This window comes from Ciconia boyciana, unplaced genomic scaffold (genome assembly GCF_034638445.1).
Source record: "Ciconia boyciana unplaced genomic scaffold, ASM3463844v1 HiC_scaffold_41, whole genome shotgun sequence".
Lineage (NCBI taxonomy): Eukaryota > Metazoa > Chordata > Aves > Ciconiiformes > Ciconiidae > Ciconia > Ciconia boyciana.
The window spans coordinates 69,250-93,586 of NW_027328409.1; the positions used below are offsets into that span (position 1 = coordinate 69,250).

Below are 24,337 nucleotides of genomic sequence, written 5' to 3' on the forward strand. Positions count from 1 at the left end.
TTTGATGTTCCTCAGTGGCCCGACTCTTGGGTACGTGAGCATCTACGTGACGTACTTTTACAACCAGGTTCTCTACCCGGGCAGCAATATCTTGCCACAATGCTGCAGCCCAGATGGGTTTGCCTCTGCGCTGCCAATTGTTCTGCTTCCATTGCTGTAACCACCCCCACAGGGCATTTGCCACCATCCATGAGTCAGTATAGAGATAGAGCACTGGCCACTTTTCTCGTTCAGCAATGTCTAAAGCCAGCTGAATGGCTTTTAGTTCTGCAAATTGGCTCGATTCACCATCTCCTTCAGCAGTTTCTACCACTTGTCGTATAGGACTCCATACAGCAGCCTTCCACCTCCGATGCTTTCCTACAATACGACAGGACCCATCAGTGAACAGTGCATACTGCTTCTCATTTTCTGGTAGTTTACTGTACAGTGGGGCCTCCTCAGCATGTGTCACCTCCTCCTCTGGTGATATTCTGAAATCTTTGCTTTCTGGCCAGTCCATAATTACTTCCAAGATTCCTGGGCGATTGGGGTTTCCTATCCGAGCCCGTTGTGTGATCAGTGCAACCCACTTACTCCACGTAGCATCAGCTGCATGATGTGTAGAGGGGACGCTGCCTTTGAACATCCAGCCCAGCACCGGCAGTCGAGGTGCCAAGAGGAGTTGTGCTTCAGTACCAACCACTTCTGAAGCAGCTCGAACCCCTTCATATGCTGCCAATATCTCTTTTTCAGTTGGAGTATAGCGGGCCTCGGATCCTCTGTATCCCCGACTCCAAAACCCTAGGGGTCGACCTCGAGTCTCCCCTGGTGCTTTCTGCCAGAGGCTCCAGGTAGGGCCATTCTCTCCAGCTGCGGTATAGAGCACGTTTTTTACGTCTTGCCCTGCCCGAACTGGCCCAAGGGCTACTGCATGAACTATCTCCCGTTTAATTTGTTCAAAGGCTTGTCGTTGCTCAGGGCCCCATTTGAAATCATTCTTCTTCCGGGTCACTTGGTAGAGAGGGCTTACGATCAGACTGTAATTTGGAATATGCATTCTCCAAAAACCCACAACGCCTAAGAAAGCTTGTGTTTCCTTTTTCCTAGTTGGTGGAGACATGGCTGTTATTTTGTTAATCACATCCATTGGGATCTGACGACGTCCATCTTGCCATTTTATTCCTAAAAGCTGGATCTCCTGTGCAGGTCCCTTGACCTTACTTTGTTTTATGGCAAAACCGGCTTTCAGGAGGATCTGGACTATTTTCTTCCCTTTCTCAAAAACTTCCTCTGCTGTATTGCCCCACACGACAATGTCATCAATGTATTGCAGATGTTCTGGAGCTTCGCCCTGTTCCAGTGCAGTCTGAATCAGTCCATGGCAAATGGTAGGGCTGTGTTTCCACCCCTGGGGCAGTCGATTCCAGGTGTACTGAACACCCCTCCAGGTGAAAGCAAACTGTGGCCTGCACTCTGCTGCCAAAGGGATTGAGAAAAACGCATTAGCAATATCAATTGTAGCATACCATTTGGCTGCTTTTGACTCCAGTTCGTATTGAAGTTCCAGCATGTCCGGCACAGCAGCACTCAGGGGCGGCGTGACTTCATTCAGGCCACGATAGTCTACTGTTAGTCTCCACTCTCCATTAGACTTTCTTACTGGCCATATAGGACTGTTAAAAGGTGAGCGAGTCTTACTGATCACTCCTTGGCTCTCCAGTCGACGAATCAGCTCATGGATGGGAATCAGGGAGTCTCGGTTGGTACGATATTGCCTCCGGTGCACCGTTGTGGTAGCAATTGGCACCCGTTGTTCTTCAACCCTCAGCAACCCCACAACAGAAGGGTCCTCTGAGAGACCAGGCAAGGTAGATAGCTGCTTAATTTCCTCCATCTCCAAGGCAGCTATAGCAAAAGCCCACCGGTACCCTTTTGGGTCCTTGAAATACCATCTCCTGAGGTAGTCTATGCCAAGGATGCACGGAGCCTCAGGGCCAGTCACAATGGGGTGCTTTTGCCACTCATTCCCAGTTAGGCTCACTTCAGCCTCCAAGACAGTCAGCTGTTGGGATCCCCCTGTCACTCCACAAATACAGATGGGTTCTGCCCCGATATAGCTTGATGGCATTAGGGTACACTGTGCACCAGTGTCTACTAGAGCCTTATACTCCTGTGGGTCTGATGTGCCAGGCCATCGCATCCACACAGTCCAGTAAACCCGATTGTCCCTTTCCTCCACCTGGCTGGAGGCAGGGCCCCCCTAATTCTGGTCATAATATTCATTAACCATTTCTTGTATATACGAGTCAGGAGTTTCTTCATTAAAATCAGAAGTAAGATCAGCCCTTTTACTCTGTCTGGGGAATTGTCCACTGGAAACCGGAACAGCAATTTTCCTGGAAGAACCCCCTTTGGTGATTGTTTTTCCTTGCAACTCACGTACCCGTGCCTCTAGGGTTGAGGCAGGTTTTCCATCCCACTTCCTCATGTCCTCTCCGTGGTCACGCAGGAAAAACAATAGAGTGCCCCGTGGTGTGTACCCTCTATATCCTCTCTCTTGAGCAGAAGAACGCTGACTCCTAATAGCTGAGACACTGGTCCGTATAGGTGGGGAGTAGGACATATCTTCTTTGAACCGTTGGAACTCCTGGGACAGTTTCTCCACAGCTGAGACAAGGGAGGAAGAGATACTTTCTTCATATTCCCGGAAGTTACTAGCAGCTTCATTCACTGTTGGACCGTCTCCGTCTTTCCAGGTCAGTATTGCCAATGAGTTCACACACGACGGTGGTGCGTTTCGTACCAACTTCCGCCACATAGGTCTTGTGCACTGGACCTCATCTGGATCTGTGGGTGACCGCACGTCGTTCAGGTCACTATAAATCACTTCCAGCACAGCTAATTCCCTCAGGTATTGGATGCCTTTTTCCATGGTGGTCCATTTCCCAGGGCGATATACAACATCTTCCTTGAAGGGATATCTTTCCTTTATAGCTGACAGGAGTCGCCTCCAGAGGCTGCGGGCTGGTTCCCCTTTTCCAATTGCTTTGTCAATGCCCCCTTCCCTAGAAATAGATCCCAGCTGCTTGGCTTCCTTACCCTCCAATTCCAGGCTACTGGCCCCACTATCCCAGCATCGGAGCAGCCAGGTGACAATGTGCTCCCCTGGACGACGGCTGAAATCTTTTCGCATATCTCGCAGCTCACTTAGGGATAGGGATCGGGTGGTTTCTGTCTCATTTACGAGTTCTTCCTCTTCCTCTCCCTGTGATAGCCCTGCTCTTTCATCTTCCCTTTCTAAACGAGCTGACTTTCGCTTCCAGGATTTCTTTTTATGTATAGGGGCGACTGATACTGACACGGGTTCGTTCCCTGTTTGAACCGCAATGCTTGTAACGGAGTTATCCGGAGCAGCTGCAACTGCAGTGCCTGTCGCAGGGGTAGCCGGAACAGTCGCAGTGCCTGTCGCGGGGGGGCTGGAGCAGCCGTAGTGCCTGTCGCAGGGGTAATCGGGACAGCCGCAGCGCCTGTCGCAGGGGTAATTGGGACAGCCGCAGTGCTTGTCGCAGGGGTAATCGGGACAGCCGCAGCGCTTGTCGCAGGGGTAATCGGGACAGCCGCAGCGCCTGTCGCAGGGGTAATCGGACAGCCGCAGCGCCTGTCGCAGGGGTAATCGGGACAGCCGCATTGCCTGTCGCAGGGGGGGCTGGAGCAGCTGCAGTGCCTGGCATTTTGCCACCGGATCCTTGAGGGTTTTGAATAGTGTTGAACAGGGCTCGGTAGGCATGGGCCAGACCCCAGCACATTGCAGTGATTTGTGTCTCCCTAGAATTGCCAGGGTGACAGCATACTTTTTCCAAATAGTCTACTAATTTTTCAGGATTCTGCACTTGTTCAGGGGTGAAGTTCCAAAACACTGGAGGTGCCCACCGTCCTAGGCATTTGCCCATGCTATCCCATACACCCTGCCACTCATAACTATCCAGCCTTGGGGCAGATCTCTGAATTATGTTCTTAAATTGCTTACTAACCTTGGACAAGATCGAAACAATATTCCCAAGCAATACCAATAGAAGCATCTTAACTACCCAAGGATGTTCAATATACTGAAAAGTTATTGTAATGAAGGAGGAAGCATTGTAGAAGAAAGTAGTGAAGGTACAATTCTGCATTTCCTCCATAAAAAACCTCTCAGAGGCAGAGGTATAATTGCGAATTGTCTCCATAAGCTGATACCCGACATACAATAACGGTTTCAGTACAGCACTTAGATACCAAAATAAACCCAAGGTCACTGTTTTAATAACAACTCTCACAGGCAAAACATCACCAATTAAAGCAGAGCACAGCAAACTGCAAAAACCAACACCGATCTTTAACATGTACAGCAAAAAAATGAGCATGGTGCAGATCAGGTAAACCAATGCTAGGAACACATGGATCAATATCACGTCCCACAACTACTAACAGATCTGAATTCCTTTATACACTCTGGTTAATCTGTTATTATCTCAAACCCTTCGAGCCCCACGTTGGGCGCCAAAAAGGACTGTCGTGGTTTAGCCCCAGCTGGCAACTAAGCACCACACAGCCGCTCTCTCACTCCCCCCCCAGTGGGATGGGGGAGAGAATCGGAAGAGCAAAAGTAAGAAAACTCGTGGGTTGAGACAAGAACAGTTTAATAATTGGAACAAAATAATAATAATAATAATAATGAATTATAATGAGAAGGAATACAATGAGAGAGAAAGAGGAACAAAACCCAAGGGAGGGAAACAAAAGGGAAAGGGAAAAAAAAAAAAAAAAATAAAATTATACAACCGCTCACCACCCGCCGACTGACGCCCAGCCAGTCCCCGAGCGGCGATCGCTATCCCCCGGCCAACTCCCCCAGTTTATATACTGGGCATGACATCATATGGTATGGAATAGCCCTTTGGTCAGTTTGGATCAACTATCCTGGATGTGCCCCCTCCCATTTCTTGGGCGCCTGGCAGAGCATGAGAAGCTGGGGAAAAAAAAAAAAAGGTCCTTGACCAATGTAAATACCGCTTAGCGACATCCAAAACATCAGCGTGTTATCAATATCATTCTCATACTAAAATCCAAAGTACTGCACTATACCAGCTACTAGGAAGAAAATTAACTCTATCCCAGCCGAAACCGGGACAGGGTGTCAGTCTCTTGTCCCAAGTAACAAGCCATAGAACAAGAGAAAATGGCCTCAGGTTTTTCCAGGGGAGGTTTAGATGGGATATTAGGAAAAATTTCTTTACTCAAAAGGTGGTCAAGCATTGGAACAGGCTGCCCAGGGAAGTGGTTGAGTCACTATCCCTGGAAGTATTTAAAAGACGTTTGGATGAGGTGCTTAGGGACATGGTGTAGTGGTGGACTTGGCAGTGTTAGGTTAAGGGTTGGACTCGATGATCTTAAAGGTCTTTTCCAACCTAAATGATTCTATGAGTCTATAAAAAAGACAGAGGCAGAACTAGAGAGGTAACGTGCCAATATAAATACAGTAGTTCTTCTGAGCAATGTTTCTCCATTTGAAATGTTGGTAAGAAAATTGACTGTGATAAGTGGCTGCAAAAAACTGTTTATGTAGAGAAGAGAGCATAAGCAGCTTGCTAGTACATACCCTTGGTGCTGTTAATACAAAACGATGAAAAAAAATAATGGAAATTCATTAAAAAATGCTGGAAATGAAGTAATTTTCAGCTGTTACATTGAGTTCTTTTCTGCAGAGGTTTCAAGTTTGTCCTAAAATCTGCATTGAGGGCTTGATTCAATTATCCACACAGAGGTGGCCACTGCTTCCAGGACGCCCTGGGGTAGCCGAAGCGCCCATGTGGGAAATGTGTCCCAGGAGATATGGGAACCCTTCTGGAGAGTGAGCTGGTATGCAGGGAGAGTACGTCAGGGGTGATGGAGGGCATGGCCTGCCTTCAGTGCTGCTAGGGTGGCTGAGCAGGGACCTCTGCAGCACAGCAGCATGTTGTGTCCCCTTGGATGCTGGTTGTGAGGTCACTTCTGACTGGCCAGCAGTGTGGAGACAGATACTTGGAGGTCTTGAAAGCCATTACAATCCTGCCTGCCCCCAACAAGACGAAGAGTTTGGGGAGGACAAGGTAGCTGGGACAAGGGATATGGGAAATTTGGTGGAGGGAAGAGGGGTTTGGCCAACAGAGATGAAAGATTTTGAAGAGGAAAGATGAGTTCAGGTAATTTTGGTGCCACTGTGACACTGATGTGAAAACATTCCTGTGAGGCCTTTACCCTATATCTAACCAGTAACCTTAAGTCCTAACTCTATGCCTACATTGCACCCTTCAGCCTGACAGGAATCAACTACTCTAATCACTAACCTCAGCCTTACCTCTAAACCAAATCCAGAACCCATAACCCCTCTTACTCTTACCCTATTGATCACCCTCATCCGTAGCCCTTATCCCTAGAATTAAAATGCTAGCCTTCACCACAGCCATCAGCCCAGCCCTAAAAAAAACCCTAACCCACAAAGCCAGCCCATACCCTAAATATGAACCAGGCACCCTCAGAAGAACACCAAACCCTGCCTCTAATGCTGTGCCCAATCCCTAAGCCTGAAAGGCAAGCTCTATTCCCTAAGCCCTAACCTGAACACCTAAGCCCCAAAGCCCTCCTTCCCATGTGCTAACCCCCTCATCTTTGTCCCCTCTCCTAACCCTAACTTAAGCTGTTTGGCCCCTGGAAGGCAGGGCAGGGATTATGAGGTCCCAGAGCAGCCCCATGGTGTTGGAAGAAGAATATGAGGTTACATGCACCTGATCAGCTCATAGGCCACAAGGAGGAGATGGTGGGAATGCTATGGTGAGGTCAGCTGTGCTTCAGGATCTCAATGGGCCAGCAGGAGGCACAAGGCTGTGAAGGTGGCAGTGAGGTCACATCTTTCTCTGGAGTTGATAGGTCAGCAGCAGGAACATGGCTGGGAAAGGGCTGTGAGGTCACTTCTTTCTGCAGTAGCTGATAGGTCAGCCCTTGACTCATGGCTGGGCTATGTGCTCTTAGGCTCACATCTGCCAGTGTCTCTGACACACCAGCAGAAGGCACCTGGCTGGCCCTAGGACTGTGGGAATCCCTTTCCCTAAGTACCTGCTGGGTCCATCCAGGAAGAGGCCTTGGATATGGTTGTCACGTCCCTTCTGCCTGAGTACCTGATGGGACAGAAGTACGCACAGGGTTTGGTTGTTTTTTTATCCGAGAAGCTGAAAGGTCAGCAGCAGGCAGGTGGCTTGGAAGATCATGGTGAGGTGACTTCTGTCTAGTCAGCTGGTGCAGCAAGTCTTGCAGATCCTGTCTATAGAAGGGTTATCCCCTTTTGCTCCTGTGATCACTCTCAGTGTTTCCTTAGAAGGAAAAAATCCAAGTCACCATTTCTACTGCCCCCAAAAGAGGCTGTTCACATGTGAATTTGTTGTGGCAGGTTTAGATATAGGTAAGGACATGCAGTTGGCCTCATCACTGGTATCAGGTGGGAGCTTCCTGCAGACTTCTCATTACAATCAAATTTATTCTGCAACCCAGGAATACGATCTGCACAACACAGCCTGAAGGCCAGGCTGTACATAGGGCATAGCAGAGAACAGGCCTGGGTCTACTCAGGTTTACTGTTACGTGGACCACTAACTTCTTGGAGTACAATGGTCTTTTGGTCAGGATCATTGAACTGCCCGAGGAAGTCTGGGAAGAGGATGGGTTGTCCTCTAGGCAGCTGGAGGAAGGGACACAATTTTAGGCCCTGGTAATCACTGGGCCTAAGTGATCCTTTGAAGACCATGGACCTCTGCTAGAAGACCTCAGTTACAAGGAAGGTGGGAGGTGATCCCTGACCCGGCATGGTGACAATGCTCTCCTGGACATGTTTTTCACCAGAAAACAAGGCAGGGCTGGTAGAAGATGTGGAGGGTAGCTCTGGCTGCAGTGTGAGTGAGGTGGTATAGTAGAAAACCCTGAGGGAAGTGAGCAAGACAAATTGTAGCAGGGCTGAGTAGAGAGGATCACCTCTATCAACCCTTTGTCAGTGCTCTTCCTAATGCAGCCCAGGATGCCGTTGTCCGCCTTTTCTGCAAAGGTGCAATGCTAGGAGAAGAGAAGTCTTCCACAAATCTGAAGGCACCACAGGCACCACAAATCTGGTGGGCCATCTGTACAAAGACATTAAAAGCTGTCAAAACAGAGCTTCACTCCAGGGGGACCTTGAGAAACTCTCAGATTTGGCAATAGAAGCCTCATGAAGTTTTACAAGGAGAAGTTGTGAGTCCTTTTTTGGGTGCAGAATAACCCCAAACATGCAGGCAGGCTGGGACCTGAACAGCTCAGGAGTGACCCTGAGGAGAAGGGCCTGGCCTTCCAAGGGATGCCATATGAGGCAGTGGCCCATGCTCAAAGTTAATGAGGCCAACGGCAGATAGGGCTGCATTAGGAGGAGTGTGGCCACCCAGGCAAGAGAGTTATCATCATCCCCCTTGCCTCAGCACTGGTGTAGCCACATCTGGACCAGTGTGTCTAGGTGTGGAGCTCCCGAGTCTGGAGGAATGAGGAGGAATTGTAGAGGTTTTAGAGATCTGCCAGGATGGGGTTTGGGGCCTCTGTGGAGAGGCTGAGAGACCTGGGCTTCTTTAGTCTGGTGAAGTGGAGGCTCAGGGCTCTATAGTAGTAGCCTGCAACTACTTGAAGGGTGGTTTCCAAGATAAGGGAGCTTCTCTTGGTAGTGGGAAGAGAAGGAAACCTCCACAAAGCACAGCTTGGAAGGTTAAGAGCAGATGCAAGGAAAAAGAAGCCTCACGCAAAGAGTATCCTTGTGGTGTAAGAGGTCACCCAGAGGGAGTCTGGATCAGCCCATGGCTTTGTGTTTCAAGGAAAAGGCAGTGAGGGTGGAGAGACATCAGTGAAGGTATAGAAATGCTGGGGTGAGAGCTAGGTGGGAAAGCAAGATGGGTGTCTACAGCCTGAAGGGAAAGAGGTGCAAGCATGGGACAGTGTAGGACAGCCTGCAGTAGAGATGACTAGGGGCTCTGTCAAAGCTGAAAGGCTAAACAGGACCAAGGGCTATGTCTTCTTGGCTAAGGCAGTTGCCTTTACCACCAAGGCCTGGCAGGAGAAACTTTCTTTTGAGGCTCTGGACTTTGTTTTGTCCTTGCCCCCTTCTTTGGGAGGCCGGGAGGTGTCATAGAATTCTCCTACACTTGGCATTGCTCACTCTCACATCCCACTGCCCCCAGGAAGAGCCCTGAGCCACTCGTGAGGGACAGGGTCTGCCTTCCCAGGGCCTGGGGTTGAGGGCTTGGCCTTTCTGCTTCCTAAAAGAAACCAAGGGTTTCCTCAGCATTACAGCCACCTGCACAGTGCCTTTGCCTACCTGCAAGCATGGCCTCCAATTCTCTGCTCTAACAAGTCCATGGGGAGGCTTTGTCAGTAATGGCCCTCAGTGGGGCTCATTAATGCTTCAAGGTACTTTGAGTTTTGCTTCTGACTTCTTGAGCAGTTTCTTCAATCTTCCCTCAGTATCAGAGGTTCATGGAGTCAGCACCAAATACACCATGGGGGCTCATTAAAATACAGAAAGCCCTAACAAACCATGTCTCTTCCTGTAATTTTCTTTAAGTCTTCAAGACTTGTACAGCTAATTACAGAGGTTTCATAGAGTAGTTAAGGAGGAACATTTCAAAGTGCACCTAAAAAAAAAAAGGGTTTATTTTGTTTCATTTTAAAGGATTTTTTTTATCAGTTTCAGTTTAGAGAAGAGGTGATAGAAGCATTCTCCAAGTGATATTGATGCAGGGTGTCTCCTCAAGAGGTCTGGACAGGTAGGAAAAGCAGTCCCTTGAGGTCTGACACCATATGGAGAACTTTGCTCCTCACCTCCCAAAGCTCACCATTTCTGTCCCTGGCCATCTGGGTCTTACATCCCTGTTCCTTGCATCAGGCTTCTCCACTGATCTCTGCAGCTGGATGTTACAGCTCCATTGCACCGTTTCCCACATTCTCTCCTTCGAGAACTGGCTGCACACAGGCACAGAAGAATTTTTCCTATTTGTAAGGAAAGAAAATTAAAGGATGATCAGTTTTCCTAAACAATAAAATACACTCCGTAACCACATGCTAAGTATAAGCTGTCTCTAATGAGGTCACCTCTCTACAAGGGATAATCTTATCAGAAATGTCTTAGAGAGATAGATAGGAAAAGATAGATATGAGCATAACTAAAGTGTTGGCTAAAGAGACAATTAGACTAGTGAAAGACAGGCAAGCTGTTAACTCCCTGAAGCTTAAAGCAGCTGCATAGGTGAGAGGTATCTGAATGAACAAAGATCTAGGGGAGGAGAAAAATGGAGAATAAGGGAAAGGGCCTTTGTCTAGACAGTCTGCATCTGCAACGATGAGATTAGAAATGGTCATTGGATCAGGACAGGTGAATGTATATGAAAGACTAAAGAAACTACACGGTATAACAGGCAGAGGAGTGGTAATGAAGTTACAGGGCAAGATGAATATTTCTTTGAATATTCCTTTTCAAAGGACATGGAATCGGTAGAAGTGTCTTGTGAGTGAGGACAAACCACTGTTGCACCCATCTTTGAAAAAGGCCAAAACTGCAACCCAGGGAACCACAGGCTGTACAAGTTCATATGATGAGGAGTGAGCCACTGAATGAGTGTTCCTGGGTGACATTTCTGGGCACCAGAAAGAGAAGAGCATCAGCATGGACTTTGCAAGGGTAAACTATGCCTCGCCAACCTGATTGGTTTCATGATGAAGTAACTCCATTTGTGTACGACGGGAGAACAGTGGATGGCATTTACCTCCACTTCAGCAAGACTTCTGGCATGGTCTCCTCAGTATTCTTGTACCCATCTTAGGCCATTACAGTCTGGAGGGATAGACAAACACATGGGTAAACCACCAGTTGGATGATGAGGCTGAGAGAGCAGTGGTGAAGGGGTCATACCCTACCTAGGGGCCAGGGGACATAGTGGGGCATTGTGGGACAGCACAGAGGACTCTCCTGGGCCCTTTGCAGTTTAACACCTGTATCCATGACCCGGAGGAAGCAACTCTCACCAAGTTTGTCAATGGCACTAAACTGGGAGAACAATTCCTGTGCCTTGGGATTGCCTTCAGGAGAAACCTGACAGGCAGAAGGACTGTCCTGTCAGGACCTTCATGAAATAGAAGGACAAAGGCCAGATCCTGCGCCTGGGATAGACTAACACTCTGCAGTGGCGGTGTCTGGGCACTGCCTTGCTGGGGAGCAGCTCTGCAGAAAAGGCACTGGTGGTGTTGGGGAAGGCAGAACACGTTCCAGCAGTGATCCACATGATCCAGTGTGACCTGGTGGCAAAGAAGGCCAGCAGTGTCCTGGAGTGTATAAAGAGGACCCTCGCCAAAGGAGTGAGGGAAGTGATTGTCTCCCCTGCTCATCACTTCTTAGACCACCAATATGCTACTGTGTCCATTTCTGCACCCCCAGTTCAAGTGTACTGGGTCTGGCTGGGAAGGGGTTAACTTCCGTCGTAGCAGCCCCCATGGCACTATGTTTTGCATTTGTGCCTAAAACAGTGTTGATAAAACACCAGTGTTTTGGCTATTGCTGAGCAGTGTTTGCACAGCGTCAAGGCCTTCTCAGGTTCTCACTCTACTCCCTCCCAGTGAGTAGGCTGGAGGTGGGCAAGATTTTGGTAGGGGGCACACAGCCAGGACAGTTGACCCCAAGTGACCAGAGGGATATTCCATACCATATGACATCATGCTCAGCAATAAAAGCTGGGGAAGAGGAATACGGAGATGGAGTTTTTTGTTGTTCAAGGTGTCTGTTGCTGGGAGACTGGCTGGGCATCAGTCTGCTTTGGGAGGTGGTAAGTGATTGCCTTTGTGTTGCCTGTTGGTTTTGGTTTATGATTGGTTTTATCTTTTTTTTTTTTTTCCACCTACTATCTGTTTTTATCTCAACCTACAAGCTGCACAACAACTCCATGCAGCAGCATGGGTAGAGACCTGGCCAGCTAAGGAGTGCCCTGAGGAGAGGGGCCCGATCACCACGATGATGCCATATGAGCCACTGGGCCTCACATTTCAAAAGGAATGTGGAGAAACTGGAGAGGGTCCAGAGGAGGTCTGCCAGGATGGAGCTAGGGGCCTAAAGCACGAGCTGTGAGGAGAGTGTGAGGGAAGTGAGCCTCTCTAGCCTGCTGAAGGAGGCATGGGGCAACCTAGTTAAGAGCCTACACCACGTGGAGCGATAACGAAGCCAAGCTCTTTTCTGCAGTGGCCAATGATATGACAGAGGCAACAGCCTCAAAGTGCCTCTTGGGAGCTTCAGGCTGAGCCTTAGGAAAAATAAAATGGACTAGCAGGAACATTGCTCCAATCTCCTGCTTTGGAATTCCTCTTTGCTCCGCAAAGTCACAGCCAGCCTGGAGGCTGGGCTAGCGACCCGCAGCACTTTCTTTCCCATCAGACTTTCCAGGAGTGTAAGCTTTGCCCACGTGCCCAATGAGAAGAGATTAGGCTGGAGTTGAGGGCCTCTACATCATATGCTCGTAGGGCAATTCAGGCAGAAAGGGAGCTCAGGACATCTGAAATCCAACGCCCAGCAAAAAGCAGGGCAATCTCTGAGGTCAGACATTGTTGCTCAGTAAATGTCAGCATCCACAGAGAGAGTTTACACATGAACCAGGCATCTAGGCCACCATTACAGAAATGGAGATGAGGCATCTGACCAGCTCCCTGAACACAGCTATCAGTACACCATGCCTCCTGAGATTCCTGGGAACATGCACATTCTTGTCCAGAGGAGTGGGTTTCTTCTGCAAGTTTCCTGGCATATCTCCAGACCATGGGGTGCTTTAGGCTGGAAACGGAATTGAAAGAAATCCTCTGACTTGGGTACGATCAACTTAATTGCTAAAAGAGAGGGAGATGGAGGGACCTCAGCATTTCCAGGTTCCTGCCAAAGATTTAAGACCTCCGAATAAGGAGCTGAAGACAACAGTTTTGAACTAGTATAGCCTTTAGATCATTTCAGATTTCATGGCTCTGCTCCCCCATTTGAATCACTGGCACCCAGAAACCTCACCTGCTTTTCCTTCCTGTCCTCCCTAAACCTGACCAAGTGATGGGAAGAAAGGCAGCAGAAAGGCCCTAGGCCTCTGTGAATCAGCTGGGGTCTGGCACTTGGAGGGCCACAGTGTCATTCCATTGTACACCCCGTAAAGAATCAAGCTGGGAAGTGACTCTGCAAGTGTGAATCAACAAGGTCCATGGAGAGGCAAGGCTGCGTCTATGGCTCTGTCTGGAGACCAGTACCCACACAGCTGGGTCTGAGTCAAGCTGGGGCTGAAACTCAGGCCTGGGGTTCAATGGTCTCCTGGGCCCATGGACAGAGATGCAGGTGGAGGCCTCAGGTGATGCTGCTCAGGGCCATGAAGGCCTATGGGTGCTCTCAGGGCCCTGACACTGCCATATTAGACCCCACCTGCCAGTGCCCTCAATAGGCCAAATTCTCATTCCCTGGTGTCCAGGGTCTGCTCTCTGCTACTCTCCTTCCCCATGTCCCTGGGGATCTGGGAGACCACAATTTCATGGTCGCTACAGCCAAGGCTGACACTGGTCTTCCTATCCCTGGCCAGCTCTTCCTCCCTTGGGAGTACCAGATCCAGGTGAGCAGAAGACTGGGTGGCCCATTTAGAAGCTGACCCACACACAAGCCGCCATCTGACCTGTTACACGTCCCATAGAGACCCTCCATATATCTGAGCTGCCCTGACATCACACAAGGCATCTCCCACTTCTCATCTTCCCTGTTGGCCTCTCCTAAAGATGTTGTATCTCGACTACCACAAAAGCTGAGGGGAGCTGTCCTTTCCCACCTCAGCTCTTATTCCACTCATGTCACAGCTCACCACAAAGAAAGCAAAAGCTGTAGTCCCCAATGCCAGAGAGAAACAGGCGTGGGTGTGCAGCCCATGGCAGGAGAGGGGTTTGCTGGCCCAGGTGACTCTGCAGCACTGTGGGACCTGTGACAGGTGAAGCTGATCTCCAAGAAGGAGAAGGTGCTGCTGAGAAAGTCTCTGGGGGAGGACAGCCTGTGAGCCAGCCACACTATAGTCATCATGCTGGAGACTGACTGGTGTGCTGGTTTTGTCTGGGATAGAGTTAATTTTCTTCATAGTAGCTAGTATGGGGCTGTGTTTTGGATTTGTTCTGAAAACAGCGTTGATAACAAAACAATGTTTTCATTATTGCTGAGCAGTGCTTACACAGAGTCAAGGCCTTTTCTGCTTCTCACACCACCCTGCCAATGAGCAGGCTGGGGGTGCACAAGATGTTGTGAGGCGACACAGCTGGGACAGCTGACGCCAACTGACCAAAGGGATATTCCAGACCATATGACATCATGCTTAGCAATTAAAAGCTTGGGGCAGAAGGAGGAAGGGGGGGACATTCGGAGTGATGGCGTTTGTCTTCCCAAGTCATGGTCATGCATGATGTAGCCCTGCTTTCCTGGAGATGGATGAACACCTGCCTGCCCATGGGAAGCAGTGAATGAATTCCATATTTGCTTTGCTTGTATGCATGGCTCTTGCTTTACCTATGAAACTGTTTTTATCCCATCCCACCAGGGAGGAGGGAGCGAGTGGCTACGTGGTGCTTAGTTGCCGGCTGGGGTTAAACCATGACAACCGGCTAAACAGCAGCTCTGCAGAGAAGGACCTTGTGATCGCAGAGGACAACAAGCTGAGCATGAGCCAGCAGTGCACTCTTGCTGCAAAGGCCAACAGCCTCCTGGGCTGCATTAGGAAAATAATGATGGTAGATGGAGGGAGGTTATCCTCCCCATATTCTCAGCACTGGCAAGGCCACTTCTGGAGTGCTGTGTCCAGTGCTGGGCTTCCTAGTAGAAGAAAATGGTTGACCTAGTAAAGCAAGTCCAGCAAAGGGCCACAAAGTTGGCGTAAGTGACTAAAGCAGGTTCCTTCACAGGAGGAAAGGCTGCGAGATCTGGACCTGATCAGTCTAGAGAAGAAAAGGCTTGGAGGGATTTAATAAAATTCCATCTGAACCCATGAAAACAGTTTTTGACTGTGAGGGTGGTCAATCACTGGAACAGGTTACCTGGAGAGTTTGTGGAGTCTTCATCCATGGAGATATTCCAAACCTACCTAGACAAGGGGCTGAGCAACCTGCTCTAGCTGAGCCTGCCTCAGCTAAGGGGTTGAACTAGATGATCTCCAGACATCCCTTCCAATCTCAACTTTCCCATGTTTCTGTAAGTATAAAGGGTAAAAGTAAGACAGAAAGAAATGGACAACACATAGCCTTGACCACAAATATGGTGGGATCCCATGGAGAGGACCCACGCTGGAGCAGGGGAGAAGTGTGAGGAGGAAAGAGAGGCAGAGATGTTCTTTAGTGACTGTTAACCCCCTCTTCACCATCCCCCCTGATCCTCTTGGGGCTGGGGTGGGTAGATGAATTGGGAACAATGGAGTAATTTAAGCCTGGGAGAAAGTGTGAGGGGCATGGTCTTTAATATTTTTGTCATTGTTTCTCACAATGTAAATCTTTTTTAATTGGCAATAAATTAAATTGATCTTCGGCAAGTCAACAGGTCTCTGCCAGTGCCAGTAATTGGTAACTGATCTCCTTTACTTTATCTTGACCCATGAGCTTTTCTGATTTATTTTCTCCTTTTGTCCTGTTGAGTCAGGGGAGTTGAATGAGCAGCTGGGTGGGTGCCTGGCTGCTGCCCAAGCTTAACCCACTACGGGACCAGATCTGGGCTGCTGCATCCAGTTTGGGGCTCCGTAGCACAAGAAAGATCCTGACAGACTGAAGCGAGTCCTGCAGAGGCCAGAAGGATGGTTGGGGCCTGGAGCACATTATGGACAAGGAGAGGCTGAGAGAGCTGGGTTTTTGAGAAACCTGCAGAATAAAACACTGGAGCAAGGACCCAGGCCAGTAGATGGGATCTCAATCAATGGATGTTTTCAATCTTAGTTGAGACAAGGCCATGAGCACCTGATGTAGCTGGAGCTGTCTGAGAAAGGGCGTGGCTGAGAGACCAGAACTGGCAAGAGCTATGGGACTTGTGTGTGATAAGTGTCAGTAGGAAACTGGTTCCCTTTTTATGAATACTGACGGTGGAGATAGGTATCACTGAGCCCCGGAGGAGGACAGAGGTGACCATGCGGCAAAAGTCCCTCCTCAGTGTTGGGGTGTACAGCCAGACATGGAAATGGCCGGTGTGTGGGAATGACCTGGTACTGTTTTCCCAGGGCAGCTTCCCCAGGCTGTCCAGGGAACATGGCACAGATTGGGCCCCTCTCTTTTGCACCTTTGGTGCCTTGCTTCCTTCCTTGTGACACCTGACTGCACTGTGAGCACCCTGTTCTGTGCCACCCGCCCTGCACACTCTCACACCTTAGCTCTACACTGGTGCTTTCCTCTCCTGGGCTCTTTCCAGCCCAGCCCAGCCCCTCCCCAGCTCTCCCCCACCACCCCTGCCCTCTCCCCACCCCAAATCAGCAGAGCAGCCCAGTCTGGGCTAGTCCCATGGCAGTGCCCGCTGCAGGGTGCTGCAGAGTTCTGGGCATTCACCTCACAGCCTCAGCCCCTCTGAAGGGCACAGCAGCTCCTGAGGGTCAGAGATAGAGGTTAAGACTCCCCATCAGCCCCAGGGATGGTGCTTGCCTAAAGGGCATAAGGAAATGTAGGCCAGTCACTCTCTGGCTCTCCTGAATTCATATTGTAGGTGATCCCCAACCTGAACTGAATTTGGCCCTTCTCTGCTCCCACCAGCCCAACTCCCCAGGACAGCACGAGAGTCCTGGCCCTGGCCTCCTCAGGCAGCGCCCGCATCTCTCCAGTCTCCCCTCCCTGTGCCTGCTGAGTCCCCACTGAGTCCCATGGCACTTCTGAGTCCTTGTTTCTGGGTACATCGATTTAGGGCTTTACTTCTGGTGGACATCAACTTTGAGGGTGTTTCACCTTCTGATCCTCCATTCCTTCCAACCCCAGGGCACGTGGTGAGTCCCCATCCTCTCCTCTCCTTACCCCTCCAAATTCATTTCCAGTCCTGTTGTACATGAAGAAACCTGAGGAGATAATGGGGAGCTCATGGAGCATCTGCCCTGCCATCAGACACCAAGAAGGGAGCTTTTAAATTCAGATCCAGAGGATTTAAAACAGCAGATCAGGTCCGGTGGAACCCAATAGTACCATGAGATGAACTCCTAGAACACTGCAAAAACAACAAGAACAGACTCTTTAAAAGACCAATTCCTTAGACATTTTACTGGCACCAACTTTGGAGGAAGAGCCCAGCTTTCAGGCACTGCACCTGGGAGATCCCGATTTATTGAGGAGCTGCTATTGGGCATGCCACATCTGACACAGTGTTGTGAAAGGGACAGACACAACAGCATCAAGCATCAGGACAACTGGTATAAACCCCGAAAATGATCTCTAAGTATGATTATTACAAGACTAAAAAGCAGACTCGTGGCCTAAGATAAACTCTGGGAAATGTGCAGAGAAGGAGAGGCAGGTTATTGTTAGGGAAACAGCGTCCAATGGACCCGTTTCCAGACAGCATCCTTAAGCTCCTTGTTCCTCATGCTGTAGATGAGGGGGTTCACTGCTGGAGGCACCACTGAGTACAGAAATGACACCACCAGGTCCAGGGATGGGGTAGAGATGGAAGGGGGCTTCAGGTGGGCAAACATTGCAGTGCTGATGTACAGGGAGGCCACAGCCAGGTGAGGGAGGCATGTGGCAAAGGCTTTGTGCCATTCCTGCTCAGAGGGGATCCTCAGCACAGCCCTGAAGATTTGCAGATAGGACACCAAAATGAATACAAAACACCTGAAGACTAAAGAGGCACTAACCATAAGAAGCCCAACTTCCCTGAGATAGGAGTGTGAACAGGAGAGCTTGAGAATCTGGGGAATTTCACGGAAGAACTGGTCTAGGGCATTGCCTTGGCAGAGTGGTAGTGAAAATGTGATGGCAGTGTGCAAGAGAACATTGATAAACCCACTGCCCCAGGCAGCTGCTGCCATGTGGACACAAGTTGTGCTGCCCAGGAGGGTCCCGTAGTGCAGGGGTTTGCAGATGGCAACGTAGCGGTCATAGGGCATGACAGTGAGAAGACAATACTCTCCTCCAATCAAGAAGAGAAAGAAAGAGACAGCACATCCTGTGTAGGAGATGGCCCTGGTATCCCACAGGGAATTGACCATGGCTTTGGGAGCGTGGTGGAGATGGAGCCTAGGTCAAGAACAGGGAGCTTGAGCAGGAGGAAGTACATGGGGGTGTGGAGGCGGTGGTCGCAGGCTACGACAGTGATAATGAGGCCGTTGCCCAGGAGGGCAGCCAGGTAGATGCCCAGGAAGAGACAGAAGGTCAAGAGCTGCAGCTCCCGTGTGCCTGTGAATGCCAGGAGGAGGAACTGGTTGATGGAGCTGCCATTGGACATCTGCTACTTCTGGGCATGGAAACTGCCAAAGGAGATAAAGCAGAAAAATTCAGAGAAGCTTCTCAGAGCAAAATTCCATTCATTCATTGTGAGATACCTAAGGGTGCTGTTCTTTCCCAGGGGACTGTTATGCAGCTCTGAGGCTTCAGCTCTGGCTTGTGGTGTCTGAGTGTGCTGTGCAGAGCAGTGTCCTCTACCCATGGGCTCCTTAAGGGTCAGCCCTGCTTTACAGCAATGACACATGGAGGTAGCAACAGCCCAGTGTGTTTGGAGGGAGGGTTCCTGGGGAGGGGTTCCCTGTGCCGCACTATAGCGGAGGGTAAAAAGCTCAGAAGGACGCTTTCTTCCACAGAGGAAGGTGGGAGATGAGGTGCAGTAAATATGTCTTGTTACATTGTGTGTTAGTATTCAGAGACCCCCATCCCACCTGGGAAATGCTCTTGGAAAGGGTAAAATTCCTCTATTGCCCGTTGCACTCAGTGTAAAGCTACGTCAGTGCTCCCATCCAGGAGGGCTGCTGTGTCCATCAGCCTGATGCCCAGCTGCCCTGTGCTTGCACCACTCTCCGCTGGAGGAGGACTACACACAGAGGTTGCTCTGAAAAAGCAACTGGACTGGACTGGGAGCAGAGGGGTCCTGTTCAAGGTGCAGATTTCCAAATACCTCTGCTTTCCAGCACAGCTATGCAGAGTAGGATGAAGAGGACAGGAGAAGGATGCTGATTCACATGGGCAGATCAGGTGCCCTCGGACATCACCAAGGTCCTACAGGAGAGCTATGCCCTTCTGGAGTGATGCTCACAGCCCTGCAGCACTCCCTGTCCAGCGTAAGCAGGTGTCTTAAGGTGATGTCTGCAAAGGGAAGCAGTGTCTCATTGCCCAACCACTGACTGCAGTGTCTCGAGCCTGGAAAATGAAGAGAGGCCTTGGGCACCTTGGTCCTCCAGGAAACACCACCTGGAAACACCTCCAGGGCAGTGCCCTCCAGGTCAGTGTCAGAGCAGGCACACAACACCCCCACCCCTTGTGCCACACCACCACTCTTATTGCCAGGGACCCCAAGAGCAGTGTCGTGGTTTAGCCCCAGTCAGCAATTAAGTACCACACAGCCGCTCACTCACCCTCCCCCCTCAATGGGATGGGGGAGAGAATCGGAAGAGCAAAAGTAAGAAAAATTGTGACTTTAGATAAAAACAGTTTAATAATTGGAACAACAACAAGAAGAACAAAATAATAATGAATTGTAATGAGAAGGAAAACAACAAGCGAGCAAGAGAGGAACAAAAGCCCAGGGAAATAAAAAAACAGTGACACAACCACTCACCACCCAGCAACCGATGCCCAACCGGTCCACGAGCAGCGATTGCTACCCCCTGGCCAAATCCCCGCAGTTTATAAACTGAGCATGACATCATATGGTATGGAACAGCCATTTGGTCAGTTTGGATCAACTATCCTGGCTGTGCCCCCTCCAAGTTTCTTGTGCACCTGGAGAGCAGGGAAGCAGCATATTATCACTATTATTCTCATCCCAAAATCCAGTTTCCTAAATTCAGAAAAGCCTTCTCCTTCCCCAGCAGAGCACAGCACCCCCAGTTAGAAAAATCTCATGGCAGTTGCTCTCAGGCCCTTGGTTCTGCAGAGGGAAGTGGCCACGTGTCAGGAGAGATGCAGCTCTGCTGTGCTAGAGCTCAGGATGCAGAGCAGGCAACTCCTGCCCTGGACCACAGAGCCCTGAGGGCAGAGGCTCTGCTGGGTGGGAGACGAGAGCAGGGGTCTTGCTCAGAGGAAGGGGTCTGCATTGGATGGGATGACAGGGAGCTTTCCAAATTATCCCTCCCATGACATTTCTGCTTGGAGTTAGGGTTAGAGGTCAGAGGTATAGTTAGGGGTGTGGGTGAGGGTTAGGGGTTAGGGTTAGGGTTAGGGTTAGGTGAGGGTGAGGGTTAGGTGAGGTTGTGAGGTTAGGTTGTGAGGGTGAGGGTTGTGCTGTGCTGTGCTGTGTTGTGTTGTGAGGTGAGGCCAGGTTGTGCTGAGGGTGAGGGTGCTGTGCTGTGCTGAGGCCAGGTTGTGCTGAGGGTTGTGCTGTGCTGTGAGGGGTTGTGCTGTGCTGTGCTGTGTGTGCTGTGCCAGGCCAGGGTTGTGCTGTGCTGTGCTGTGTTGTGCTGTGCTGTGCTGTGCTGTGCTGTGCTGTGCTGTGCTGTGCTGTGCTGTGCTGTGCTGTGCTGTGCTGTGCTGTGCTGTGCTGTGCTGTGCCAGGCCAGGCCAGTGCTGTGCTGTGCTGTGCTGTGCTGTGCTGTGCCAGGCCTGTGCTGTGCTGTGCTGTGCCAGGCTGTGCTGTGCTGTGCCAGGCCAGGCCAGGCTGTGCTGTGCTGTGCTGTGCCAGGCCAGGCCAGGCTGTGCTGTGCTGTGCTGTGCTGTGCTGTGCTGTGCTGTGCTGTGCCAGGCCAGGCCTGTGCTGTGCTGTGCTGTGCCAGGCCAGGCCAGGCCAGGCCAGGCCAGGCTGTGCTGTGCCAGGCCAGGCCAGGCCAGGCCAGCTGTGCTGTGCTGTGCTGTGCTGTGCTGTGCTGTGCTGTGCTGTGCTGTGCCAGGCCAGTGCCAGGCCAGGCTGTGCTGTGCTGTGCTGTGCTGTGCTGTGCTGTGCTGTGCTGTGCTGTGCTGTGCTGTGCTGTGCTGTGCTGTGCTGTGCTGTGCTGTGCTGTGCTGTGCTGTGCTGTGCTGTGCTGTGCTGTGCTGTGCTGTGCTGTGCTGTGCTGTGCTGTGCTGTGCTGTGCTGTGCTGTGCTGTGCTGTGCTGTGCTGTGCTGTGCTGTGCTGTGCTGTGCTGTGCTGTGCTGTGCTGTGCTGTGCTGTGCTGTGCTGTGCTGTGCTGTGCTGTGCTGTGCTGTGCTGTGCTGTGCTGTGCTGTGCTGTGCTGTGCTGTGCTGTGCTGTGCTGTGCTGTGCTGTGCTGTGCTGTGCTGTGCTGTGCTGTGCTGTGCTGTGCTGTGCTGTGCTGTGCTGTGCTGTGCTGTGCTGTGCTGTGCTGTGCTGTGCTGTGCTGTGCTGTGCCAGTGCTGTGCTGTGCTGTGCTGTGCTGTGCTGTGCTGTGCTGTGCTGTGCTGTGCTGTGCTGTGCTGTGCTGTGCTGTGCTGTGCTGTGCTGTGCTGTGCTGTGCTGTGCTGTGCTGTGCTGTGCTGTGCTGTGCTGTGCTGTGCTGTGCTGTGCTGTGCTGTGCTGTGCTGTGCTGTGCTGTGCTGTGCTGTGCTGTGCTGTGCTGTGCTGTGCTGTGCTGTGCTGTGCTGTGCCAGCTGTGCTGTGCTGTGCTGTGCTGTGCTGTGCTGTGCTGTGCTGTGCTGTGCTGTGCCAGGCTGTGCTGTGCTGTGCTGTGCTGTGCTGTGCTGTGCCAGGCTGTGCTGTGCTGTGCTGTGCTGTGCTGTGCTGTGCTGTGCTGTGCTGTGCTGTGCTGTGCTGTGCTGTGCTGTGCTGTGCCAGGCCAGGCCAGGCCAGGCCAGGCCAGTGCTGTGCTGTGCTGTGCTGTGCTGTGCTGTGCTGTGCTGTGCTGTGCCAGGCCAGGCCAGGCCAGGCCAGCTGTGCTGTGCTGTGCTGTGCCAGGCCAGGCTGTGCTGTGCTGTGCTGTGCTGTGCTGTGCTGTGCTGTGCTGTGCTGTGCTGTGCTGTGCTGTGCTGTGCTGTGCTGTGCTGTGCTGTGCTGTGCTGTGCTGTGCTGTGCTGTGCTGTGCTGTGCTGTGCTGTGCTGTGCTGTGCTGTGCTGTGCTGTGCTGTGCTGTGCTGTGCTGTGCTGTGCTGTGCTGTGCTGTGCTGTGCTGTGCTGTGCTGTGCTGTGCTGTGCTGTGCTGTGCTGTGCTGTGCTGTGCTGTGCTGTGCTGTGCTGTGCTGTGCTGTGCTGTGCTGTGCTGTGCTGTGCTGTGCTGTGCTGTGCTGTGCTGTGCTGTGCTGTGCTGTGCTGTGCTGTGCTGTGCTGTGCTGTGCTGTGCTGTGCTGTGCTGTGCTGTGCTGTGCTGTGCTGTGCTGTGCTGTGCTGTGCTGTGCTGTGCTGTGCTGTGCTGTGCTGTGCTGTGCTGTGCTGTGCTGTGCTGTGCTGTGCTGTGCTGTGCTGTGCTGTGCTGTGCTGTGCTGTGCTGTGCTGTGCTGTGCTGTGCTGTGCTGTGCTGTGCTGTGCTGTGCTGTGCTGTGCTGTGCTGTGCTGTGCTGTGCTGTGCTGTGCTGTGCTGTGCTGTGCTGTGCTGTGCTGTGCTGTGCTGTGCTGTGCTGTGCTGTGCTGTGCTGTGCTGTGCTGTGCTGTGCTGTGCTGTGCTGTGCTGTGCTGTGCTGTGCTGTGCTGTGCTGTGCTGTGCTGTGCTGTGCTGTGCTGTGCTGTGCCAGGCCAGTGCTGTGCTGTGCTGTGCTGTGCTGTGCTGTGCTGTGCTGTGCTGTGCTGTGCTGTGCTGTGCTGTGCTGTGCTGTGCTGTGCTGTGCTGTGCCAGGCCAGGCCAGCTGTGCCAGGCCAGGCCAGTGCTGTGCTGTGCTGTGCTGTGCTGTGCTGTGCCAGGCCAGGCCAGGCCAGGCCAGGCCAGGCCAGGCCAGGCTGTGCTGTGCTGTGCTGTGCTGTGCTGTGCTGTGCTGTGCTGTGCTGTGCTGTGCTGTGCTGTGCTGTGCTGTGCTGTGCTGTGCTGTGCTGTGCTGTGCTGTGCTGTGCTGTGCTGTGCTGTGCTGTGCTGTGCTGTGCTGTGCTGTGCTGTGCTGTGCTGTGCTGTGCTGTGCTGTGCTGTGCTGTGCTGTGCTGTGCTGTGCTGTGCTGTGCTGTGCTGTGCTGTGCTGTGCTGTGCTGTGCTGTGCTGTGCTGTGCTGTGCTGTGCTGTGCTGTGCTGTGCTGTGCTGTGCTGTGCTGTGCTGTGCTGTGCTGTGCTGTGCTGTGCTGTGCTGTGCTGTGCTGTGCTGTGCTGTGCTGTGCTGTGCTGTGCTGTGCTGTGCTGTGCTGTGCTGTGCTGTGCTGTGCTGTGCTGTGCTGTGCTGTGCTGTGCTGTGCTGTGCTGTGCTGTGCTGTGCTGTGCTGTGCTGTGCTGTGCTGTGCTGTGCTGTGCTGTGCTGTGCTGTGCTGTGCTGTGCTGTGCTGTGCTGTGCTGTGCTGTGCTGTGCTGTGCTGTGCTGTGCTGTGCTGTGCTGTGCTGTGCTGTGCTGTGCTGTGCTGTGCTGTGCTGTGCTGTGCTGTGCTGTGCTGTGCTGTGCTGTGCTGTGCTGTGCTGTGCTGTGCTGTGCTGTGCTGTGCTGTGCTGTGCTGTGCTGTGCTGTGCTGTGCTGTGCTGTGCTGTGCTGTGCTGTGCTGTGCTGTGCTGTGCTGTGCTGTGCTGTGCTGTGCCAGGCCAGGCCAGGCCTGTGCTGTGCTGTGCTGTGCTGTGCTGTGCTGTGCTGTGCTGTGCTGTGCCAGGCCAGGCCAGGCCAGGCCAGGCCAGGCCAGGCTGTGCTGTGCTGTGCTGTGCTGTGCTGTGCTGTGCTGTGCTGTGCTGTGCTGTGCTGTGCTGTGCTGTGCTGTGCTGTGCTGTGCTGTGCTGTGCTGTGCTGTGCTGTGCTGTGCTGTGCTGTGCTGTGCTGTGCTGTGCTGTGCTGTGCTGTGCTGTGCTGTGCTGTGCTGTGCTGTGCTGTGCTGTGCTGTGCTGTGCTGTGCTGTGCTGTGCTGTGCTGTGCTGTGCTGTGCTGTGCTGTGCTGTGCTGTGCTGTGCTGTGCTGTGCTGTGCTGTGCTGTGCTGTGCTGTGCTGTGCTGTGCTGTGCTGTGCTGTGCTGTGCTGTGCTGTGCTGTGCTGTGCTGTGCTGTGCTGTGCTGTGCTGTGCTGTGCTGTGCTGTGCTGTGCTGTGCTGTGCTGT

The 24,337-nt window shown here is 51.7% G+C and overlaps 1 protein-coding gene across 1 annotated transcript; it reads right to left on the minus strand.

Moving 5' to 3' along the window:
- Positions 1-17,576: 17,576 nt before the first annotated feature.
- On the minus strand, positions 17,577-18,161 carry LOC140645902 (olfactory receptor 14J1-like). The gene has a single exon (XM_072849363.1). The coding sequence runs from the start codon at positions 18,159-18,161 to the stop codon at positions 17,577-17,579; it is 585 nt and encodes a 194-aa protein (XP_072705464.1).
- Between the last annotated feature and the right edge of the window lie 6,176 nt (positions 18,162-24,337).